This window comes from Pogona vitticeps, chromosome 8 (genome assembly GCF_051106095.1).
Source record: "Pogona vitticeps strain Pit_001003342236 chromosome 8, PviZW2.1, whole genome shotgun sequence".
In the NCBI taxonomy this organism is placed as follows: domain Eukaryota; kingdom Metazoa; phylum Chordata; class Lepidosauria; order Squamata; family Agamidae; genus Pogona; species Pogona vitticeps.
In genome coordinates, this window is record NC_135790.1 from 641,411 (window position 1) to 665,687 (window position 24,277).

Consider the following 24,277-nt stretch of genomic DNA (forward strand, 5'->3'; position numbering starts at 1 on the left):
GCATTTTAAGGAAAAGTTTATCTCCCTCCCTTACAGACGTAATTAAATGTTCTGTACACAAAAGGACAGCTGGATCAGGTTAAAAGTGAGAAACAAAAAGAGCAGGCGGGTCCTCCTCATGGAGAACAGGAATGAGGAAGCAATACATGTGCTTCCAAAGCCCAGCTTCATCTTCCACCCCTGTGTAGGTGGAGCCAGCAGGACAGTTGGCTTCTGGGAGGCTTGCCCTACGGCTTGTGGCCAAGGGCCGGCCCGGCGGTGGCGATGATGGAGGAGCCAGCCAGGCTACTGCCCAGGGTGATGAGCGTGGTTCCAGCTGCCGTGGGCAGGAGGCCCTGGGGAAGCAAGTGCCTGCTCGGGACGCTCTCCCGCGTGTGGAGGATGGTGCTGCTGTCGTCCATGACCGAAGGCACCCTGCCCAGGGTTTCCACGGGTCCTTTGGTCGGGGCCGTCATCTTCTCCCCCCTCTGTCCAAGGGCCCGGTCGCCTTTCATGGCGGTTAGCGTGGAGGTCAAGATGACCGTCTTGGAGGCTGTCTGCAAAACGGGCCGCACTTTGGAATGCACCAGGCTGCAGGCCGTGCTGGCCGGGGTGGAGGTGGCAAAGGTCACCGCTCCAAGAGGGGAAGAGGGGGCGGCGGCGGCGGCTGCCTGAAGGGTGGCGGGCTTCAGGGGGACGGCCGCTGCTTCCGCCATGACAGATTTTGTGAGGGCAGATAGTTTGGCATCTGACATCACATAGAGCGTCTTCATGGGGCTTGTGGTGGTTACTATGGGCGAAGGAGAAGAGAGAGGTCACTGTTTGGGCATCTGTGCCTCAACACCTCTACAATCAAGCTCCAAGCTTCCTACAGAAGGCACTCAGACTCTGAGAAGAAATCCACTCCCCCCCTTCCCCGCCTCCGCCCCCGGTCCTGTTGCCTCCTTAGCAGTGGCAAGAGATAGGACTCCTAAGTCTCAGGCCATGCAGTCGCCCCAGGCCATCCCCAGTCACCATGTATGTCATTGCCTCCCATTTCCCGTTGCGCTTTGGATCAGGAGCCGAGATGGGCCACTTCTTTGGGGTTCTGGTAGAAATACATGTGGCCTCTGCAGGAGGTTACCTCCTCCCTCCTGAGCTCCTAGAGGTGCCGGCTGGGAGGCAGACACCGCCAGGAAAGTGCTTGGCGGGCCACATCCAGCACCCATTACAGAAGACCTTTAAGCCGTGAGGCCCTGCCCGCCTGTGGCATAGCTGCTGTCTCTCACCTACAGCGGCTGCTGAGCTTGGCTGAGATGCCGGATCTGCAGAAGGCATCTCTTTGCTTGCGTGGATTTTTCCAAGCTCCACCTGAGGCAACGGCTTGCCGGCAGAAGCAGCGCTGGAAGCCTGGCCGGCCATGTTCCCCATGGCACCATCTGGAACCTGAAGCAATTTAACATAGATCCATAGGGAGGGATGCTTGAGGGGACATTTCTAACCAGCTAACAGAAGGCCCAAGCGGGTCACTATCGCCACAAACAAAAAGAGTGGGATTCCTGCCCAAATAAGTAAAAGATGAGCATGCCATTCGTTGAGGAAGAGACTCCTTCCTTCCCTCAAAGGTCATCCTTCTGTCCTGTTCCTTTCCGTTCTCTTGTATGTGGAAACAGCTGCCCCTGGCCCTGGCTCAAGACTCCAGCAGCCCCATCGCAAACTAGGCCGCTTAAGTTTAAGGAGGAATAAGGGGGGGGGGACCAAAGAGAGCAGCAAAATCCACCCGGCCGTGGGCTGAGGCGGCTGGTGGAACAGGTGTGTCTCTGTGCTCTCGTTTTGTTTTGCAAACCTCCCACCGTGTCCGAAAATGTTAAAAAGGGTCAGGTAAAACCAAGGTGCATTAACAGTGGTAGAACGACAACAAGCCAAATGCTGCAAAAGGCTTAGCCAACATGCTGGGTCAATAAACAAAAGGGTCTCTGCCTGGTGCCTGAAGGATCTCCCATCTGACAATGCCCGGGAGGGCCCCCAAAATGGAGAAGGGCCTCTCAGCTCCTCAGCCACGCCACCGCTGAGGGAGCCGGAAATGGCGGAGCCCTGGTCAGGAGGCACGGGGCCTAGGACGGTCCCTCAAGGCGGCCTTCGTCAAAGAGGCCGTTAGAAAACGGAGTCGTGCACAAGGCAGCAGCTCCAACCTCCTGCTGAGCCCTCAGATCGGCTGAAGGCTTGGTAGAAACCACAGGAATGCGTGAAGGGATGGAGAGGAGTCTGCTGAAGGCTTATTCTGTGGACACACAACAGCCCCTCTTCTCCCCCCCCCCCGGGACAGCCTCCACCGTTACCTGGAGCGGCTGTGGCAGAGGCGGCAGGAGATGCGGCAGTGGCTCTTCCAGCGGGGGCTGGGCTGCGCCCAGGGGGGCTTGGCTGAGGGTGGCGACCCGGCTGGCCTGTCCCCGCAGGGTCACCGTGATGGTGGTCGGGGCTTTTAAGCCTAGCAGAGGGGAGGGAAGAGTCAGCAGGAGACACACACACACACACACGGCAAGAGCAGCCTCTGGGGGAAGAAGGGATCTGAATGGCCTTTCCTGGAGCAGGCGCCGGAGAGCGCGGAGGAACCGAGGCCGAAGGCACTGGTCAGAGCACAACCTCAACAGGGTTCCTGCCCCTAGCTCTCTCTGTGCGTGCGTGCGTATGTGTGAAAACGACATTTGCCTCTCACCCAAGGAGTTGAAAGGGTTGGCCTTTTACTATCCTAGCCACTTTGTGAGCCAGATCAGGCTGAGAGACTGACTGGCCCACAGGGCTTCCTAATTCAGTGTGGGACGTGCAGCCTGACCATTCCAGGCAGGACGCACACCGGCCGTGATACTATCCTGCATCTCCTCATTCAAAGATTCCAAGCCACAGAAGCCTGGGGGAAATACACCCCCCCCTGCCCAACAACAGCGATCTGCTTGATGCTTCCTCAGTCTTAGGTTTTGAGAGTGACTTCGTTTGGGCTCAGCCAACGTAAACCTGCCCTCTTGCATCCCCGTGTATTCTACGATACACATTCTGGGGGAGGAAACAGGACGGTCACCTTAAAGTGCCGAGGGCAGCCGATTCTTTCATTCATCTTAGTGTGCACACACCAGGGAAGCCCAAAACGGCGCTGTGCTCATCTAAGGGAAAGCTCCATCAGCCCCCCCCCAACCCAGGGTAGAAACACTGGCTCCCTGCTTGGCCACGGCCTTCAGGCTCTTACCTGACCCTTGACCAGAGATGTGAGCCAAGCCAGGAAGGCTGCTTGCCAGTTTGGCCAGCCCTCCATTGGTGAGCAGCTGGTGAATCGTGGTGGGCTTCCCGCTGGCCGAGGTGCCGAGAGAGGACAAGGTTGTGGCAACGGGGATGGTGCGCACCAGGGTGCCTGTGCTGGTGGTGATGGCGCTGAGGTTCTGCAGGGGTGCTGGAGACTTGAGGGCTGAGGTCTGCAAGGTGCCAAAGAGAAGGGGTTGCGAGGAAGAGAAACGGGGCCAGGTGGTTTCCAAAGCCAGAGATGGTAAGCCATCTTCCTTGAAAAACTCCACTCACCTTTAAAAGAAGCAACAGTCCCGTCCCCCCCCCCCGGCCACACCTGCCATGTTCAACAACAAAAAACATCACTTTCTAACACAGATGGGGACTCCTGACTTTTGCAGTTTCTCTCTCTCCCCCATTTTTCATATTTTTGGTGGGTGGGTCATGCAGAAAGCTGGCCCCTCAGACCCATCACAGATGTCGGCCCCGTTTTAAACGAAAGGTTGCTCTATCCAGTTACGCGGGCTAGCTGTGTCGCTCCCAACAGATGCTGGGCGTGCCTGCCGTGTGACAGGCATCCCTTGGGCCAAGAAATACAGATGACGAGACACACCGCCTGCCCCCCTCGCCAGCCTTCCTGCAAAGACAGACGGGGCGACTCAAGCATCCCTTTACCTGGCTTCCTCTGCAGGCTCCCACCTGGCCTCAAATCCTTCTTCCATTTAGATTTCTCCCCAGTGGAATCTGCCTTGCACCTCTCCTCAATTTTGGAACAAACAATCCACTTCAATCAAAATGTGAATGTGGCATGCAGAAGGTGGCAGCGGGGGTGGGGGTGGGTTTGCTTCCCCAAAGCACACCGAGGAGCCTGTTGTCAGTCTCCGTTTCACCCCTCTTCTGTTCTACCTCCACCGCTTCCCACCTGCTGAGCCCCAGATTCCCCCCCCCTCAACCGGGCCCACGCAGGCCTACCTGCACCAGGGGCCCCGCCGCGGCAACGCTCGCTGGGAGAGGGGCTGCTTTCGTGCCGATATCTTGCAGACTGAAACTCAGGCCCTGCAGGAGGCTGCTGGCCGAAGCTGCCCCTGAGGAGACATTGAAGAGAAGAAACAAAAAGACACTCCACACCTGGTTGTGGTCCTGGGGGGCAACGCCTAAGAGGAAGCGGTGCTTTGGCAACCCTGGACAGCCGGCTAAGAGCACCGCCGTCATCTCCTGACTCAGTGGTGGTGGTGGGGATGGGTTGTTTCTAGAGGACATTCGCCCCTCCCGAGCCATCCTTTGTCTCCGCAAACGGAATGTGCGCCCTCTCGGTGGTGGCCCCTCTGGAATACACTCACCCACAACACCCATCCGGGACCCACACTCTTCTCTTTACAAGGACCAATCAAAAGGGTCCCCACTGCTAGCTCTCTCGTATTTATTCTATTATAGGTCATGGTTTTAGTGGTGGTTTTAACTGATGACCCGTATGGATTTTATCTGGAACCGTCAGTGCCCCACTCCTGGTTTCACTTCATGTGGAAGGTTGGCAGGATACAAACTCAGAAAGAAAAATAAATAAATAAATGAAACAGGAGCTCTGCTCCATCTATCACTGTGGCAGAATTCCCAAGGATATTCTGGATAGAATCTCTGATCTAGGACAGCAGCCGCTCTGGAGACCCACCAAGGTGATCAATCGAGGGCGACCCCGAGAGGCCTTCTGGAGAAGGAGACCATTTACCAGCCGTTACCTTGGAGCGCACCGGTGGGCTGAGCCTGCAGGCAAGGAGCGCCGTTGCCCCCCAGTCTGTTCTGCAGAGAATGGAATGCACTCGGGGCTGTGCTGCTCGGGATGGTGGCCGAGGGGCCGGGACTGGCAGCGGGGCTTTCTGCTGCTACAGAAGCAGGCCTGGGGGGGGGGGAGGAGGAACAGAAAGAAAAAAACAACAGTTAAATTACAGGGAAAGCCTCAGCAAGACTCACAGGCAAACCTCTTTCCTCATCCACAATTTCTGTACATGCAGCCACTGCAACTGCGCATAGACCCCGTGTCTCTCTTTGCTCTGGCTCAAAATGTGGGGTTTGCTCCCATGCACGTGGGCCCCCAGAGAGATCTGTTTGGAGAGCCTGCTTTCCAGGACACTCAGGCCCACGGCATGCGCCACGCCGAACGACTTCTCAACACTGCTGACTGTGCTGGGCTAAGAATTCACACATGCACACACGGCAGATCAAAGCAGTGATTCTCAGTCCGTGGGGGTCTGCCCCACCCAAGGGGGCAGATCAATTTTTCAGGGCAGGTATTGTTTGGAAAAACATGCACCTGTTATTTTCTTAGCATGCAGCCCTTTGCATCCTCCTCTGGCAGACAGCACTATGCTTATTACCTACCACTCACCTTTCTTTATGGAATACAGGGATTAAAAAATGAATGTTTTAAATAAAAAGATGTCTGAATATATACACCTTGTTTTCAAAAATGCTATTTCACATTTCCAGTAAAGTTACTGGGGGAAGGTCTGTTTGAAACCGGCCCTGAGACTTTTTTTTTAAATCAAGGCACGGGTTTAAACTGATGGTTAAGGAGAGCCCTGCTGGATCGTTGTGCCAATGGCCCAAGGATGGGGCTACTCAGAGCAAAGAGACCACCCTCTCACATGATCCTGAATCCACCCAGTCAGAGATTCACTGGTACTCACTTGGAAGAGGGAAGCAATCCTGTTGCCTCCTTCGCACTCACCACCGCCTGTCCCAAAGACACAGAAGGAGGCTTCCCTGCAGCCACTGCTGAATAATAATAATAAAGAAGAAGAAGAAGAAGAAGAAGAAGTAGCAAGTGGAATCAAATTCTCCTCTGGCAGCCTTGAACCTCTCAGGCAGAGCATCTAAGAGGCTGGAGGGTATGGCCTCCAGCCCTACAGAAGCTAACACTGAGGGAAGGTACGAGACAGGCCATGACCCTCCTTCTGAAAAGAAGAAACAATCAGACTGCAAACTGCTGCTGATGCTGCTGGAGACGAAGGGCTCTGGGCAAAAATCAGCCCCTACCGCTGAGGATAGGAAACCCAGGCCTTCAGGTCTGAAGGCAGAGGCCCACATTTCCGAGGATCCCACATCTGTGAATAAGATTTCTAGCTTTCCTTTCTATCTAACTCCTCCAGCCTTTCCTGTCTCTTTTTCATTCGCTAGTTCAGAGCAGGGTGACTTAATCCAACACGCATTGCCAGAATGTTTCTAACGTTTTTATAAAATACACAGGGACGGAAACAAGTTAAAATCATGCATTTATTGCAATGGGTTCTCTCTCTCTCTCTTAAAATTTGATACAAATTGATTTTTTATCTTGCATATTCCTCCTGTCCATGTATGGGAAGAGGGAAGTCCTGTTTGGTTCAAGTTTACTTCTGCATTTCATTATTTTCTGTGAAGAGAAATAAAGTTGGATAATTAAAAAAAAGAGAGACTTTCCAAGCTGAAAAATTCATGCTTCAGCGACTGAACACAGATCCGTTAATTCATGCGCTGAAAAAATCAACTGTGGAATTAACCAAGAGTGAAACAGCTTTAGGAGCTTTGGACGTCTCTGGGCCTCGTGCACATGAACAGGTTCATTCCATCCTCTGTGACACACACTGGCCTGCCTCGCAGGGTTGCTAGGACAATATGGCCCAAGCGCTGAGCTCCTGGAAGGATTGGTTTCTAGAGGGAGGGAGGGAAGGATCCACAGGCCTCTCTGGCAAGAACCCCAAGGCCTTCGCTCACTGGCTTCCCCACCCACGTTCTTCACACAGCTGGGCACTCACCGAGTTCACCTTTAGCTCAGGCACTAACATGAATCACTGGGCACGAGGCGGCTGCACTACATGCTAATCCCACTTCTCACTTTACTTGTATTATTTATTTGTTGCCTTTCTTCCCATAGAGGAATCCAGGTGACTCATAACAATTAAAACAGTACAAGAATAAAAGATTTCAAATACTATACAAAACTATATTAAAACACGAACAGTCAAGATTCAAACAGAGGTTTAAAAACACCTTCAAAAATATTTGAAAATATCTACATTTCAAACACAGAGCACTGCTGAGACCTTTATTGCTCAAAAGCCTGGCAAGGTCTCTGCCTGATGATGGCAAGATCAGAGGTGTGTGTGTGGGGGGGCAACCTGGATTCTCAGGGCTGTGCACTTCAAAGCAGCCACCAAGAAGGCCCCCTCCCTTGGAAGGTTCCCCTCATTCTTGGTGAAGCCATTTGCTCACTACTGCACAAGGAAGCCATAGAGGATGTTCATGAAGAGAGCAGTGACCCATCCGAGCCTGCCTGGCCAGCCTACTTGTGGGGGTTTGTCAAGGGCGAAAACAGCATCTTTACTCTCCAACATCTGTGTGTCAGAGGCTTTAAAGGGAAACTGGTCAAAATGCCTGCTTGCTTCACACTGGCTGGAGAAATCTCTCCTCTGTGACCTTCCTTAAGCCCTGGATCTGTGACCACACTGGGAAACCAGCCTCCTCTGTCAAAATATTCCTGAGAACAAGAAAGGGAGTTCTTCCAGTGAAACCGGGCACCAGAGTCTCAGAGGGGTCTTCTTTTCTAGGGCAAGGGGGACGGGAAGTCCCCCGAAGAGACTTTTGGTGAAAACCTCTGAGCTTTTGATTGGTGTGGAAGCAGACCAGATCCCCGAGCAGTTGTGAAAGTCAGCTGGTTCCAGGAAGCAGCACGGCTTCACCCATCTGCCCGAACCACCACGTTGCCCAGGGAACAGCAGCTCATAAACGGAAAGATCCGCAGCAAACGCCGCCACCCCGGATGTCCGGACACCCCTTGTGGCCCATGTAAAAAGGCAGCCCCACAAACAGCTTCCACGGTTAGCAAAGTACCTCCTGGGGTCTCTTTTGCTCCTTTTCCCTTTAGCTTACACAGTACAGCTTTGCCGTTCATTAACCGGGATCCACCAAAGGAGCTAAGGGTGAGTTGGCCCTTCCGCAGACTGCTGCACAACACACAGGTCTCCACCAGACCCTCTGAAACAGAGAGGGCATTCAACGGCCCAAGCGAGCAAGGACTCCTCTTTGGAACAAGAGCCACTGCAAGACAGCCTTTTGGTCTAGCACACATTTGTTTTCTGTCTGTTGGCTTATGGTTTATTTATCTCCTCTGAATCCAAGACGGCAGTGTGCCTCTGGTGTTTTTCATACTCTGTAAATACAAACTGCAAATACAGATGGCTTGTAAAACAATTTACAAAATAAAATTATTCTCTGGAACTAAGCCAATGGACAAGACCTGGCACACTAGCAAGCACAGACCTTTAACTCACCTGCTTTGTCCATGACTAACTTTGCTGGAACTTCAGAAATCCTCCCACGTGCGGCCCCTCTCCCCGTCCTCCCCTCTCCCCTCCTGCCCAGCTCGCTCCAGTTCCCAGGACTCACTTTCTGGTGGTCCCTCGAGAGGCGCTCCATTCCCAGCACCAGCAGCTTCCCCGTGGGAGACGATGGTAACTTTGATTTTGGCCCGCTTAGACGGCTTGCTGCCATGCGTGGGGCTGGGGGCCTGGTGCCGTTTCAACTGCGTTCGTAGCAGGTCTTCCTTCTCGCCAGCCTCCAGCTGCTGCTCCGAAGAGACTGGAAACAGAAGAGGCAAAACAGGTGGCTCATTGGAGATGGAGACCATAGGGCAACAGCCAACACCGCCCCAGAGAGATGCTGTGCGCACCTCTGCAGCTTCCTCCAAGCCACTCTGTGCAAAGCAAGGCCTCTGGGTTCCCTTGAACCAAACAAGCCCCCCTTCTCTGCCACCAAAGCCACCTCCTGCTTCACCAGTCACTGGAACGAAAGATAAATTTTCCACAAGTACCTTCCTCCAATGACAGAAGAGTACGACGGGAGACTGGAAGCAAGAATGAGGGCTTGCAGGACACAGAGGTAGGGGACAACAGGCAAACGCGAGCCGCATCCAGAAAGGCTTCTGACTTCCATTTCAAAACACCACCTGCCTTTTCTACCAGAGGACACCAGGTTCACAGTGTGGCTGCAGCCCCCTAAGGAGAGGAACTAGCAACCAACTCCCAACAAAATCACCAAGACACGCCGGCCATTCTGACAAGGTCTTCTTTGCCTTGGAAATGAGTCTGATTAATTTTGAGCATGACCTGCCTGCAAGCCAACAGGACCAGGACGGGCACGTTAGCACCAAAATATATGCCACAGATAATTTTATTTATTTATTTACTGGATTTCTCTTCCGCCCATCTAAACCAAAGGTCTACTCTTAACCCACAATTAGAAGACTCAAGAGCTCGGAGGGACCTCAAGGGCCATTAAATCCAGTGCCTTGCTGGGTAGGAGACCTACCCCCTAAATTAAGGCTACTTGGGCAGGTGGCCATCAGACTTCCACTTGGAAACCTGCCATGAAGGAGAATCTCCCACCTCTCGAGGCAGCCTTATTCCACTCACAAACAGTGCTCATTGAAAGAACTATTAATACAGAGGAAAACACACACATGCACACGCAGAGGAACCCATTGCATCATAACAACTCCACTCCACTCTGGACACCAGACATCAAAGAGCAGCAACAATGGCAGCAGACAATCACCATGGATTTCCCTCCATAGACTCAAACTGGTTTAGCTGGGTGAGCATTTAGAATTATTCCGTGTATGTGCTTAATTAAACTCCCTGGAAAAGACGCTGATGTTGGGAAAGTGTGAAGGCAAGAGGAGAAGGGGACGACATAGGATGAGATGGTTGGAGAGTGTCATTGAAGTGACCAACATGAGTTTGACCCAACTCCAGGAGGCCGTGGAAGGCAGGAGGGCCTGGCGTGCTCTGGTCCATGGGGTCACCAAGAATCAGACACAACTTAATGACTAAACAACAAAAATGTGCTTAATAGACTTACAGGCTGAGAAAGATATTTTCTTAATTTTAATAACTGATATTTTAGAGATGTATTCCATGCGTTTTGATTCTAAGCATTTTCCTGCAACTTAGGTTTTGCTTTTGAATTATTTCTTATTTGCAACTTTTAATAGTAGCAAGACTTGTGGATGCTTTCAAACTTTGAAGTATTTTGGGCTTCTGGTAGGCAGAAGAGATGTAGACAAACCAAATATTGGCCCAGACCCACTGGGGGCGCCGGCTACGGGCCTGCCATGCAAATTCACAGAAGAAATGAATCATCTACACAGGTGTCCACCTCCTCCCCGTTACAGCAGGGAGTTTGCAGAGGCGTCTCGGAGTCCACCCCACCCCACTACAGGTCCAATGTGCCTGGTTCCCATTTCACAGGGAGGGCCCACAGTCCACCCCTAGGGTGACAACCTGCTGCCTCTGGACCCAGCCGAGGACTACAATAGGCCACAGCAGCAGCAGCAGCAGGAACCTCCTGAGTCCGCTGCTCCCTTCTGGGCTGGCCTGGCGGTCTGCAGCGGCTGGTGTTCCACGGGCAGCACAGAAAACACAGGTGGGCACAGGTCACTCCGGGACGAAGCACCCAGGCCCTCTAGAAAAGCGGTCGTCCCAACCCTGGCCCCATTTTAAAAGAACTGCCAAGGAAGAGATCCTTTACCGGCCATGCAATTTATTTATTCTATTTATATCCCGCCTATCTGGTCACTGCGACACAAGAAGTGCAGTTGGGCATGGGGGGGAAGGTGGGGCTCCTGCCCTAAGCCTGTGTTTCTCATGACTCGGCTAGAGAAGGGCCAGAAGCACCATAGACTCACATCCACCCCGAAGCAGCAGCAGCAGCAGCAGGAAAGAGGGGGCTGGGGGAGGAGAGGGGCGGTGGAGGCAGGAAGAGGGGAGGATACTCACCACCGAGGCATGAAGAGGTGCCAGGAGGAAGAGATTTCCTCACCAGCAAGTTTTGTTTCAGAAAGGCAGCAAACTGAGCTGAAACAAATCAGAGAGAATTACAGTATCACAGCTCATGTTTCCCTGGCAGGGAGGTGGGCCTGGGGAGAGCTCCCCCCCCCCCGGGCCCACCAGGAGAAGAGAACTTGCTGGTGAGGCTGGCAGGCTGGCGTAGGGATAGCAGAGACCTCTCTCGGCACCAAGCTGGAGCGCAACACCTCCGCCTGAGACTCCGACCCCCATCTCACCCCTGGCCAGAGACGGCATCCCTTCCAAGGAGCCAAGTGGGGCTAGCCGTGGGCTTCTGCTTGGGAAAGCGCATGCAGCGTTTCAGAGGTTCCTCTCGCTGGGGCTCCCCTCACCGCATGCTCTTTCAAGTCCTCTGAGACACTTCACTCCCGACCGCATGGAAGATGGGATGGATGCCGTGGGCTCGCCAGCGAAGGGTCATGGCTGTCTGTTCACCATTTGCTCTAAACACAGCGGCAGTTCAGCTCCTGACCTAGAACGCAGGCACACCGCAGAGAGCCCGCTCGTGCCGGCCAGCGGCCACACTACAAACCCTGCCACCGTGAGAGTACCAAGGCTCAGCTGCCCCCAAGATGCCTCGTGGGGTGCCCCGACGTCACACTGCCTGCTAAGAGTTGCAGACTCATTGAGGAAAAGGGATGAAGGGTGAAAGCTGGCTTTGGGGGTTCACGCCTGCTGCTGCTGCTGCTTTTCTTAAGGCGGGGAGCCGTCCTTGCGTCGGGTCAGGAGGCTACCGGGGGCAGGAGTTTGCCCTGGCTGCTCCCGGCATGGGAGGCTCTCCAGCACTCCACCATTTCCCATGCTGACGCCCCAAAGACTGGGGTGGCCAAAGGATGGAAGCTGGCCAAACGGCCAGCCATGGATAGCATATGTTTCTCCCCCTGTGACTCTATGTGATGTGAACCACGAGGCTAGGACCAAAAGAGGTAAGCCTAGCCAACCTGACCCAGGAATTCCTACATCACACGACACCATCACAGACGGGCTGTAGGCCAAGCGGGCCCTCCTTGCAGGAGCCGGTGGCAGCTACCACAGAGAGAACACGCCAAGCAGCCTTTTACTTGCCCAGGCAAGTGGCCCATCTAGACAGCCGACTCTCCTCTTTCGGAGCCTGCTGGCCTCGTGCAAATGCCAAGGTTTGAGAGAGAGAGAGAGAGAGAGACTTCTGCATCCAATGGGCCCTTTTGCAGCCGGCCCGTCGATGGTTCCTCTTAGCAAGCCTGGAGGAACCAACCTACATCGGTGGCCCCCAAGCACCGTCTGCCTCTTCCCCGCTGTGAAAGTGGATCTGCACCGCTCAGTACCAGAGAGAAAGATCGGTTCTCAAAAGTAAAGGGAAGGGAAGCTGCACTGCCGGGCAATGCAAGAGAGGGCAGGGAGCTCCCGAGCGCTTGCCTGGTCATTCAACTGCCAAAGGCGCACAAACACTCAGCCTGGAGAACACCGACCTGCTCCTCGCCCTCTACCGAGCAGTCTATCCCTGCCCTCCCAAGTGCCTGGAAGGAGCCACACTTGCCCTCTGTGGCAAATCACTGAGAGCGAAAGGGAAGAGATCTTTGGATCCCTTGGATTGACCTCTGAGGACGTTTATTTCACGGACCAAACCACACCAAGATCCAAACAGGACGACACAGGCACCTGCCTTGGGTCTCTTCTGATGTCTCTGACAACCTTACGGAGCCTTCTTCCAACAGACAAGTCTGTTTGACAGGTGTCTGGGAGAAGATTCCTGCACCCAACCAACTGGTCAGGGCACACCCGTGCATCTGCACAAGCCTTACTGCAAAAGCATGGAAAAGACACAACTGGGAAGGAAGGAAGGAAGGAGGGAGGGAGGGAGGGAAAACTGGGCAGGAGAGTTCCAAGACTGCTGAGGGCAGAATCTCAGCGGAGTCACACACGCATGCAGGCGCGCACAGAAATGCACCCACCCTGCCATGCACAACCATTTGACTCTGGAGGAGGCAGCCCCCTCCTGAATGAGAAGAAACGTGGCTCCCGGCATGGGTCCCCACCCAAGCAAGCATGCCAAGGACACAAGAGCCAGAGGCGGAGGAGAGAGACCAGCCGAAAGGGTTACCTTGCGCCTGCGGCTTCTGCACCGGGGCCGCTTCCGTTCTCTGCAGAGGCCTCTTCAGCAGCTGGGGGCCCCCCATCGGACTGGACTTCTGGGCCGATGGCAGAGAGGCCGTCTTGGCCTTGGGACTGGAGGTCGGACTGCTGGACACGCTGGAGAGGTCCTACCCGAGAGAAGGGCAGCCCCCCCCCGCCCCATGAACGGGTCAGAAGGAAAAGGCAGGGCTCATCTAGGCTCCCATTTCAAGTCCCAGCCACGCTCCTGCCCCTTGGCTTGTTCCAAGAGGGAAGGTCAGAGGGCAGCGGAGCGAGACCAAACCTTTCCCCGACTTGGTGGCCCACCCAGAGAGGACGGTCCTGCCCTCCCCCTCGAGTTGGACCTGGTTCTTTAGGCACAGAGCTTCTGAAGAACAGGGGGAGGGAGAGACAGCTTGCTCCCCAGAGGTCCCCCCGCTTTTCAGAAAGAGCCTCCGAGGGAGACTGCCGGCCGGCCAGCCTGCCCTTCCTTTCCTCTTTCGCCGCTGGGGCGTCCATGGCTCACGCTGAGCTTCCTCTGGGGCTTCTCTGTTCCTGTTTCAAAGGGCAGCTCTCTTTGGGGAGTGGGGGATGAAGAAGTTGGCGTGATCTCTCTTTGGAACTGTGTGTGTGGGGGGGGGAGAGGGAGGGACCTACAGGCCTAGTTTGCCAAAGACCTGCTTCTTCTAGGGGCACGGGGGGTGGGGGTGGGGAGAGGGCAAGCCCTCTGAGGCGCCTTCCTCCCCTGGAGGAACAGGGGCCACCATTTGGCCATCCCCTGCCAGCCTCCACTCCGGACTTGTGCCTTGTTCTGTGGAGCAGGGGGGGCAAGGGCGGAGGCATCTATCCTGCTCTCCCCACAACCCCCACTGGCTCCCACATCTCACAGATGCCTTCCGGCATTCCGTCCTCACCTCCGACCCCGAGGGCGAAGCTGGCACTTTGGCAGCAGGGGAGGCAGGGCAGCTGCTCCTCTCAGACATATCGAAAGACAGGTCCCTTCTGGCCGAGTCCCGTGCGGTCTTCTTCTTCCTCTCCGCATCAAGGTCTCGGGGCTCAGAGCCCGAGGGGCTGTCTGCTCGGGTTAGCACACCTGTGAGGAAATCAGCTATTTCGTCCTGCAGAGGCAATGAGGCAGAGATGGGTATTTAGCAAACCCTCAAGGCATCCAGTCCCATTGACCTGAACAGCTACATGTTGCTCTCTCTCTCTCTCTCTCTCTCTCTCTCTCTCTGTGTGTGTTTGGGGGGGGGAAGAGAAGACTGGTGCTTTCCCAGTCCCCCCCTCCTTGCACTTTGAAGAAGAAGAGAACAAAAGAAGAATCAACAGTTCTCTGGCCCAACCCAAGGCTGCAGGACAAGCGACAGCTCTTCTCTCCACGGCTGACAGGGCGGCAGGAGCACGCTTAGTCCTACAGCTTCTTACAGAGCAACACATGCAACCTGGCATAAGCTTTCATGGACATCAGGCCACTTCAGGCACATTTGCAGTGCATGAAAGCCAATGCCCAATGAAACCTGTTAGCTTTTAAGACGCCACAGAGCTTTTTGTCGTCTTCTCTCCAGAGCGGGACAGCACGGCTACTAAGATCTACTCCGGCAAAATGGGCCCTTCGCTGGAAACTGCCACAGAGAAGATGACATGGGAGGATCAACACCAAGCAACTGTGATCACTCAAGATCCAGCTCAATGGAGAAAGAAGAACTTCTTTTGGAGGAAGCCTCAACAACGGTGCTTCTGCATGCAATGAGCAGCAAAATACATCTTTGGGACAGGCCTGTCTTCTTAAAGCAGAAGGGAGTTTTCCAAAGGGGACACAGACTAAGGGAGGCCAGGACATCTCCCCAGCCCAGGCACCCTAAGGCTCATACCCTAAGGCTCTTGTGGCTCACTCCCAGCATTTTGCTCCATGCCAGTTGTTACCATGTTGTTATGAATGGTCTGGAAAGAACCTGCAGGAGTACCGCCCAGGAGCCCCACCCAAACAGGAGAAAGGAGCCCTGAGATGCCCACACCGTCCCTACAAAAGCAGCATGCAACCCAGAGAGATTTCAGCAACATCAGCTGAACAGAGCAAGCATGAGAAAAGCAGGGAAGGGTTCCATGATAACCAGGGAACTGGTACTGGGTATTGGGAGTGGGGAAATGGGACACACAACTATTTACCTGTATGCACCTGTCCACCATACTCTGGGTCAGGCCTTCCAACTTCTTTTTGGCTTTGCTTATCCTAGTAAAGATGCAGGCTGTTAAGATGCGTTCACCCTTTTCTTCCACCCTCCCGCCCTGGGCTTTCCCACCTCTCGGGACAATGTTCCATCTGAAAGCTGAGAACTGCAGACAAAATTCTGCTGCTCAGCTGGGTGTTTACTTTATTTATTTATTTATTTATTTATTTATTTATTTATTTATTTATTTATTTATTTATTTTATTTTATTTATATCCCGCCCATCTGGTCTAAAAGACCACTCTGGGCGGCTTCCAATAATAATAATAATAATAATAATAATAATAATAATAATAATAATATAATTTATTGTCATTGTAAGTATATACACAGTATACCATACAACGAAATTCACAGACAACCAGAGACCAGACACATGCACACACATAACATTCAATATAGTAAAAACAGTGAAATAATAAAATAAAATTCTGCTGCTCAGCTGGGTGTTCCTGGCACCAGTAATCCAGACTAGCAATAGTTCATACTGATACAAGAAAGTGGGTGTTGCTGATTAGCATTCTGAGTTGGGGATGAATGAGTCTACTCTGGATGTGCATGGATCAAGAAATCTTAATGGCCTAGAAAAGGCAGGGATTTTTCACAAGAATGGAATGAACATCATGCTTGAATTAACTATTAGGAGGCTTAATTTAGCAGGACAACAACCTGTGCGCAATGACCTTGATTTCCACTCTTCAGACCCACTCACGTTCTATAGCTACAGTTTTCTGCCCCAACATCAGAGCTTACTCTGTGGGCAGATGCTTCACAAGCCTCCAGTGAAGAGGGTGCAAGCGAAACTCTGATCTGATTTATCTTCTGAATATATTCACTGCCAGTGATAAAAATGATTTTCTACCACACACATGGCTTGCCTTCTTTCCAAACACTTTCAGATCGAATTGATGGAGATGCTGAGCGGACTGGATGAATCAGGCCCGGGTGAAGACACATGGGCCAGAATCCTTCTGTGTGTGGATGTGAACATGGCAGGAAAATCATGCCGGTGCTTCTTATTCCCTCCGGCAGGCCCTCCTTTGTATGACCAGTGACACACTGCTAGCAAAACCAGGCTCATGGCCAGGAGTGCCAAGGAGAAAACCACTGCACGCTTGCCATGGCACATGCCGTTTTCTGTTCACGGGATTTTGGCAAGGGAATTAACCTTTTTTATTTCAGAATAAAGCCCTCTGGGCTGTTCCACCATCTGGCCAGGAGGGAACACACCTGAGATTATCATCAGCACCTCCAACGATGACGAGGCTGTTTTCAGCTCGAAGCTTCTCCCGGAAATCCTCCATTGCTTCTGTGTTGCACTGGAGGGAGTTCTGACCGATTACGAAGAGAACCGGTGTCTTCATGTCCAGAAGTGGGTCGTCCACATCCTGCACAATTCAATACATCAGACTCTGCTGGTTCTCTTTCCATTTTAGAAAACGCCGGGGGGGGGGGGATTTGATGGCTGCGAGCAAAGAAAGCAGGAACATCTCCCACATTTCCACTTCAAAATTATTATTTTTGCAGGCAACCAACAAATGAGGCATTCCTAGCATAGGGCTGGTCATCTTATCACATGCTGATGATAAATACATCAGATAATGGGCAAGGAGAACCAGGGGACTGTGTCCCAACACATGCCAGGGCTGTAAAAGCAGCAAAACTAGTTATCAGCTCCCTGTCTGTTGTTTACTCTAAGGTTGGCTTCCATGTCCTTCTTACCCCTCTGGGCCCATCCACGGTTAAGAGAGGGAATCCAAGACACACCACTGCCGTCACGTCTTCCATCACTGAAACCTAGGCATGAAAACAGGTGGTCTTTGTTTCTACAACTCCACAAGGCTCCAAAACTGTATGGCAAGGGAACGGACCCTGTAGTCTCCTGCTGTTTCACAATCTATCATAATTGTATTTGATGTTTCAGCACTACGGACTGCAAAAGAGCCGTGCCCTGTGGTGTGCGTTCTCTTTTGAGGCAGGTGCCTCAAAAGGCGACTGAGAGGTGGTACCAAGCAGGTAGCAGGAGAGAAATACACTATTTAAGCCTCAGCCCAACTGAACTACTTAACTAGCCATCTGCTAACTAGACTTCATCAAACCAGGCCTTTGAACTTAAGGGTGAGCCACCAGATTTTCTCTGGCCAAGCACCTTTCCTCCTGCCATGCCCTCCCTCCCTCCCTCCCCTCTGTTGTCTTGCAGTCACAGAAGGGTGGTCGGACGGACTTTTCAAAGTCCTGCACCAGCCAAGGTCTTCCATTTCTCTATTTCATACTACATATATATACTACACACCGTCCACAGAAAAATAAAAGACTGTGAATTACATACATGGCAGGCCACCAGTGCTCCTGTGTTCCAGCCAATTAGGATGATTGGCTTATGGGAAAAATGGTTGTGGATCTGGAAGAAAAAGAGGGAAAGCCCAGAACTAATAGGAGCAGAAGAGTATAACTCAAGGGAAAGGGCTGGGGGTTTCCAGGTCAGGAGAAAGTCGAACAAAATCCAAGTACAGGAACCCCAGCAGCTGCTCTGGTTCCCACCTCGTGCACTTTGCCTCTCACAGCACCGATCATGTGCTCCAGGCACTGCAACACTCCAACTCCACTGCCGTTGTTGATTAGATGGGTAGCCACCGGGATCACCTGGAAAGCAAGCAGAAGAGAGGAGTGATCTCTTAACACACCAGTGATTCCACTCTGGTCCCCTTCCTAGCAAAGCAAATAGTTGCATCTTAATGATTTCGCCTGAAAGGATAAACGAAACAACCCAGGACTCTGCAGCCTGTAAAGATCACAGGCAACATGCTGCCTACCTCCCCTTACTGGCCACTGGCTTTTTGTGGTCTCTGACCTAATCCCAAACAGTCCCCAAGGACTTCTTTGCTGCCGAGAGCAAACGTGACATACGCATGAACTCTGCGACCAACTGAGAGCACCTCCTGCTTATTGTTCCCCAGCCACGTAGGCTGTCTGTATCTGCTAAACCCCAGAAAGGAACACTTTGCCCAGTAGGGCAAAGGATTGGTGTAAGCAACCCCAAGGCCCTACTGTGTGGAAATGCGACCAACAGAATGAAGGAGAAAAGCAACAGGTCCAGGCACTGTCTAAGGAGAAGAGCAGAGCACAGATATACAAACCTTTCCCAAGCAAGACAGTTGTGACTGCCAGAACCGATGCCGGCGGGAAGTGGGGAACATCGCATTGGAGGGTCCAGAGGATGCCAACAGGATGAGGGGAGAACCGGGCAGTTTGCTCTTGGAAAACAAGAAGAGTGCACTGAAAACCACTTACAGCCGAGTCACTGGTCAGAAAAGCTGCTCCTGGGTTCTTTTCTCTGCCAACCCGACCCAGACTGATGCTCTGGACCTCTGCCCTTAAAATACCTTTGTCCACGGGAAATTAAGACAGTGTGCATGGCCAATACATGTTGGTTGCGGACTACACGAACACACACAAGCCCCACCCCCAGCAAGCCCTCAATAAGGCATGAAAACAGGGTCCCGGATTTCCTTCTCTGAAATCCCCCAACGCCCTTACCGGCTTGTTGTGTGAAAGGACGCCTACGGCTGGATCCCACGGCCTCTTCAACAAGAGGGAGAGCGCTTCAGCCCCTGCTGCGCCCGTCTTTGTGGTTGAGGACAACAGCATCCGGTCAATCAGGGAGGGAATCTGAAACCCAGAAGGGCGGCGGTTGGGTGCACGTTTTGCAAAACTCCCTCTCCCAACACGCACATGTGGCAGCGTAGCACTTTTACGCTCTCCCAAACAGACTTAACCACAGGTGACTCCTTCCTTTGGGTCGAGTCTGGATAGCCCACCACCAAGGAAAACCATTTTACACAAGGGGATCAGTTCCCATCATGACTACGGGAATTGTGACTGTCTCTCCAGTTAGACCTCAAACTGCACAACTACACAAAACGGTGTAACGCCCACCTGCCCCCATCAGTCAACAGAGAAAAGAAGCAGGAAAAGGGTCTTTTCTCCTTTGCCAGGGTGGAGAACTTTCCAGAGGGTTGACGTCCGAGGGTAGGGTTACGTTGCTGTTGTCAGCATTTCCTCTGCAGGGTCTTGGACTGAAGGGCTGCACCAGGCGGTGCCTTGGTCTGGGACTCATCTTCACCAACATGGGAAGATGTGGAGCAGATGAAGCCAGCCCTTGAAAGGAGCCAGAGAGCCTGGAAGAGGGCTCCTCCAGGTTGCATCCGCCTACATCTACCCTTAGCCTGTTTCATGGCCTCTCCAATCGGGGAAGGTGCAAAGGAGACAAATCTCAGGAATCTGGGATGGGAGGAGGCCCACTGGGCAGCCAGGGGTTCCTCAGCCCTGTGCGGTAATATCAAAAAGGAGCTGCTTCCCCTTCTCTGTGAAATGGAGAGAGGAAGTGAAGAGAAAGAGGCACAACCCCACCCTTCCAAGCCTGCTGGGATCTCACCTTCCCCTTAAGGGTCTGCAGGGCATCCAGATAAGCGGCCAGCATCGGCAAGCTGAGGGTCTCGACAAGTGTTGAGTGCAGCCACTGGATCAGTTTGGTGTCCCAGCTGATGCTCGCCAAAGCCTGGCGCACCCTCCGGGCACATTTGTCCACCGCTATCCTCCGGAGCACCGGCTCGTTGCAAGCCTGATGGCAATCAAAGAAGAGAGGACTAAAACCAGCCCTGGCAGTGAAATCAAGCCAGCCAATCCCACAACAAGGTGGCCGAGCGCGGAGCTGCCTTTCCCACTACTCAGGAATTACAGCCAGTCACGTGAGGATGAAAACTTCACACCCAAAAGGGTCCAGAAAGGAACTTGTCCCAATCCTTAGTTTTTTTCCAGGGAAAAGTTTTCTTTTCTGAAAACATCACTACTAACAGTTAATAAAATGTTAGGCAAATATTGACCATTTCAAAGTTGTCTGAACCAGCAGTAAAGCCACCTGTTCATTTAACTTCCTGTTTACAGATCATTAAACAGTAACCCAACACCATTAAAAATAATAAAATGAAGATATAACACAAACCAGTACTAAACTATAAATTCAACTTTTGGATGTTCAGGTGAAACCAGAACTGTGATTTTGAACAACCACAACCTAATTAATTTTCTACAGTTTGAGAAGTTTTTCACATCAGTTCTGTGAGTTCCTAACTACTATGGAACACTGACTCATCAGGTAAAATTCTGGGTGCACCCACCACAAGCCTGTTTTCTGTTTACAAGGCCACAATGCAGATTGGCTAAGGATTCCTGTGCAGCCAAGACACACTGACTAACCAAGGGAACATAACAAGTCTCAGAGCTGACTGGGGATTTAAGTCAAGGTCCCTCTCGCTCTTATTTAATCACTGTATCAAATACTGTACTTGAGTCCAAGGACTTGCTGTCTATTAAGGTATTTTAAAAAACTGTTGAATGCACAGAAAACAAACAGACATATTTCATTTATTTGTTGAACTTTTATACGGCCCATATAAATTATACTACATACTACATAACAGTACCCTCTATGGGCGCCTTGGAAAGAATTTCCTGGATGTTTTCTGGGACTTTTTCCAATTCTAAATGTTCTACAAAACCCATGTCCCTGATTATGATGAGAGCTGGAGCCTTTCTAACTTGAATGGGCAAAACACGGATGTGTAAGTACCTGCATCCTGGTATAAACTGTAGGAATTAACAGAAGCCCAAGAGGATCCCATCGCAAGCTAAAGGAGAGTGGCAGCAAGTCAGGGTGCTTACCCCTTCATTCGCCAACCGGGCCAGTCGGTCAGACTGCAAGGCTTTGAGGATTTTATTGAAGAGCTTGTTTTGGGTTACTGTCCAACCGGACCTGCAAAGGAGAGATAGAGAGAAAAAGTCAGTAGTCGGATGACTGAGTGAACAGAACAGCTGGTGGGGAAACCCAGACACAATTGGTTGTTATTATTGCCAGAATCAGACCTCACTGCAAGCCCTAATGGTTCCTCCTACATCAGTGAGACTTGGCCAGCCTTGCACTCAAAATGCTGCTCCATCTTCTCTGACAGTTCCTAAAATGGTACCTAGCAGTGCCCCCACCCTCCCAGGTGGAGAATGTGAGGTAGGGAAGAAGGCAGCTGCTCAGCCAAGGAGGAACACCACACACTTCCAGTGCCATCCAACCAGCTCATGGTTGGGGGAGGGATCCAAACCCCTCCCTCGCCCAAGAGGATTTCTCGGGCTGAAGTATAATCTGAATTAATTAACCAAGTAAATTAAAATTCAGTGCCATTTTACAGGGTGGCAGCACCATCTCATCCACAACTAAGGACAGAATGACGCTCCAGCTGATGCTGAACTACAGTTCCCACAATCTCACAACATGCCTTGTGATAAGGGCGGTCAGGAGAGTTGACCAGCCACCTTTGAAGGGCTGCGACTCTTCCAAAACTCATTCCAAACATTACCTTCCGGGTCAAAAATCAAAGAAAAGAAGCTGGGGGTGTCTCATGAAGGTACGAACACCCTCCCCAGCCCATCCAATGTCCCACCACAACCCTGATCTCATCACCTGTTCATATGTTCCTCCCAGTCATCCGGTGGAGGCGGTGTGTCGGTATCTGTGCGGGCAAAGATCACATGGCGCTCACACTCGTTCATTACGGTTCGGGCCTTCCGGTTGTCATAGAGTGGCACGGGTGTGGGTGTCACCGTTTCCACATCAATGGGAACATCTGCCTCACTGAAAGCAGAGGTTGTGGCTTCAAAGAACAGCATGCTTGCCCCCCACTCGCCCCTCCAAAGCCCCTGGAAAGGGTGGTGGAAAAAAGCTTCATAGGAACGCTCTGAGCGAACTCAACAGTCTTGTCCACTGTTGGTTCGCTCACTTAACCTTTCACCCCAGTTTGAAAGAGACACACAGCAAGAGGTCAAATAAGACAGTTAAAGGAAGAACCCGAGTTCCCCAACATAACTGGACGATATAACACAGCAGAAGCAAACTTACACTGCGCTGCTCTCTTGATGTCTCTTAGGAGTCACAAAAAGCAGTCGAGTGGGGCGGGCACTGCTGGCATCGGGGTGGGCACTCCATGGCTTGGCATAACTGTGGTCCAGGAACACCAAGTCCAGCTCTCTCTCATGGACTGACAGTTGAAAGAGCAGAGAGGTCCCCATCCTGCGTGCTGAGGTTTGGAAATCCCGCTCGTTGCCTCGGTAAGACATGGCTCGTTCCTATGCCTTGGCTGCTAGTAGTGGAGCAACTGATTCTTAAGACTCTCCCATCCTTGGTGCTTCACAAGAGAAAAGAGAGCAACACAAAAAGACCCATTTCTTAACTATATTCTCTCGCTCCCTCTCCTCAATGCATCAGCCATACTGGAAAGCACACCAGCCACAATGGGCCAGTGCCCCACCTTCTTTGTCTCTGTATTGCCTAGTGGTTTTAACCAACCTTAGAAGTGCACACTCTACTACCTATATGGTAATCTAAAAGCCAGATTAACCACAGAAGTAACACATAGCCCAGCATCAGGTTATGATCTGCTAACGAACAAGACTGGCAAATCAAAGCACAGGTTGAAGGAATGCATTTTCAACACATGGTTTTCAACACCACGCCAACCTCAAACACAATAGTCACAGAGGTATGGTAGATTCAAGGAGAATGGATCTAAATGGCCTCAATTTTACATATATGTACCATTCATTACAAACATAGGACAACTTAATGTTTTATTTTTGAAAGTGAAGAATTAACCACTTTGTGCAAGAGTGGCATACCCTAAATGCCAGACATGGGGGTGGGGGCAAACTGGTTATCATATCCAATACGTGAGCTTCCAGTGGTATTTTGCAAGCCACAGTTAGGGACAGAGTGATGGAACTAGAAAACAGACGTTAGTCCAATCAGAGATGACACTGCATCAAAAGTCTTAAGGAAGGAGAGAAGCTATGTCACTTTATATTTATATGTAAGTATGCAATGTCAGTGACATATATGTCTTGCGTTGCTGTTGATATAATGTGATGCCCTATAGTTTTAAAACAATAACGCTTGTTTACCTGTTATTTTTCTCAATTGATATACACCCTACATGAAAAAATAGAGCACTCAGTCCTCTGTGGCACTTGGTAACAGGGCAAGTGCTCAATAAATGCAAAACCTGTTCAGGAAGCTTACATTTCCAGTCATGTTGAGCATCTAAAAGTCTTGAGCTGGTGCTGATTTTGTGAGCAGAAGTAGAGAGAGAGAAGCCCACGGAGCAGGGAGGCTAAAATATCAGAGCAGGCCAAGGGAGAGGCGGAAATCTTTCTTCAGGGATCCCCTCAGGCGGCCTGGAAAAACCTCACGCCACCCTCCCACTCCCGCAAAAGCTCATTGAAAAGGCTGGGGGGTTCTCTGTGTGTGTGTGTGTTGTGTGTGTGTGTGAAGCACGCACCCTGGCGGGCCGGCGAGACAGAAGAGGGGAGGGCCAGGCCTTCCCAAACCTCCCAACCCTTAATTCCCGGGGGGGGGAAGGGGCCCCAAACGCGGCCCCCAAAACCCGAACGGCCCACCTGAGGGAACTGAGCCCCGCTCGAGCCCCTTATAACCAGGGGCGCTCCCGATTCACCCAAAAAGAGGAGGTGTGTCTGCGTGTGTCCGCCTCGGCCCACACAGGCTGCGTCCCCTCTGAGACTGGTCGACTCCAGGCCGGCCTTCCGCCCAGAAGAGGGATCCGAGGCATGTGCAGAGTGCCCAGAGGACTCACTCACCTCTAAGCAGGCCCGGGGAGGGCTCCTGAACCCCTCGCCGTCACGGCCCTTCTCTTCCCCACCGGAGGCTTCAGACAAGCGCGTCGTCCTCCGTCCCGGAGAAAACAACCGGGCTCATCCCACTGGCGCCCGCCGCCCGCCCGGGCAGGCCGC

The 24,277-nt window shown here is 52.2% G+C and overlaps 1 protein-coding gene and 1 long non-coding RNA gene across 4 annotated transcripts; both read right to left on the reverse strand.

Moving 5' to 3' along the window:
• On the reverse strand, positions 1-24,277 carry KANSL3 (KAT8 regulatory NSL complex subunit 3). Of its 3 annotated transcripts, none has more exons than XM_020780116.3 (23): positions 24,125-24,277; positions 22,374-22,659; positions 21,939-22,109; positions 21,149-21,239; positions 19,863-20,048; positions 18,965-19,096; positions 18,565-18,681; positions 17,969-18,070; positions 17,757-17,828; positions 17,150-17,224; positions 16,658-16,815; positions 15,366-15,429; positions 14,114-14,317; positions 13,189-13,348; positions 11,040-11,117; positions 8,650-8,841; positions 5,916-6,000; positions 4,968-5,125; positions 4,204-4,316; positions 3,200-3,422; positions 2,298-2,446; positions 1,248-1,404; positions 1-769 (listed from the first exon to the last, which is right to left on the reverse strand). In XM_020780116.3, the coding sequence occupies exons 2-23, from the start codon at positions 22,589-22,591 to the stop codon at positions 228-230; spliced, it is 3,447 nt and encodes a 1,148-aa protein (XP_020635775.3). In that variant the 5' UTR covers positions 22,592-22,659; positions 24,125-24,277; the 3' UTR covers positions 1-227. The 3 variants fall into 3 exon arrangements, with proteins under 3 accessions (XP_020635775.3, XP_020635773.3, XP_020635776.3); XM_020780114.3 differs by having other exon boundaries at positions 5,916-6,003; XM_020780117.3 differs by lacking the exon at positions 11,040-11,117 and having other exon boundaries at positions 5,916-6,003.
• LOC144584173 (uncharacterized) lies at positions 6,488-8,230 on the reverse strand. Its single transcript, XR_013538266.1, has 2 exons — positions 8,095-8,230; positions 6,488-6,637 (listed from the first exon to the last, which is right to left on the reverse strand). It is a non-coding gene; the product is annotated as an uncharacterized LOC144584173 (long non-coding RNA).

Coding starts and splice junctions, on each gene's coding strand:
- KANSL3 (XM_020780114.3), bottom strand. CDS start 22,591: ATGTCTTACCGAGGCAACGAGCGGGATTTCCAAACCTCAGCACGCAGG. Junction 22,110..22,373: donor CATCAAGAGAGCAGCGCAGT/GTAAGTTTGCTT, acceptor CTCTGCTTTCAG/TGAGGCAGATGTTCCCATTG. Junction 14,318..15,365: donor TGGTGGACAGGTGCATACAG/GTAAATAGTTGT, acceptor TTGCCTCTGCAG/GACGAAATAGCTGATTTCCT.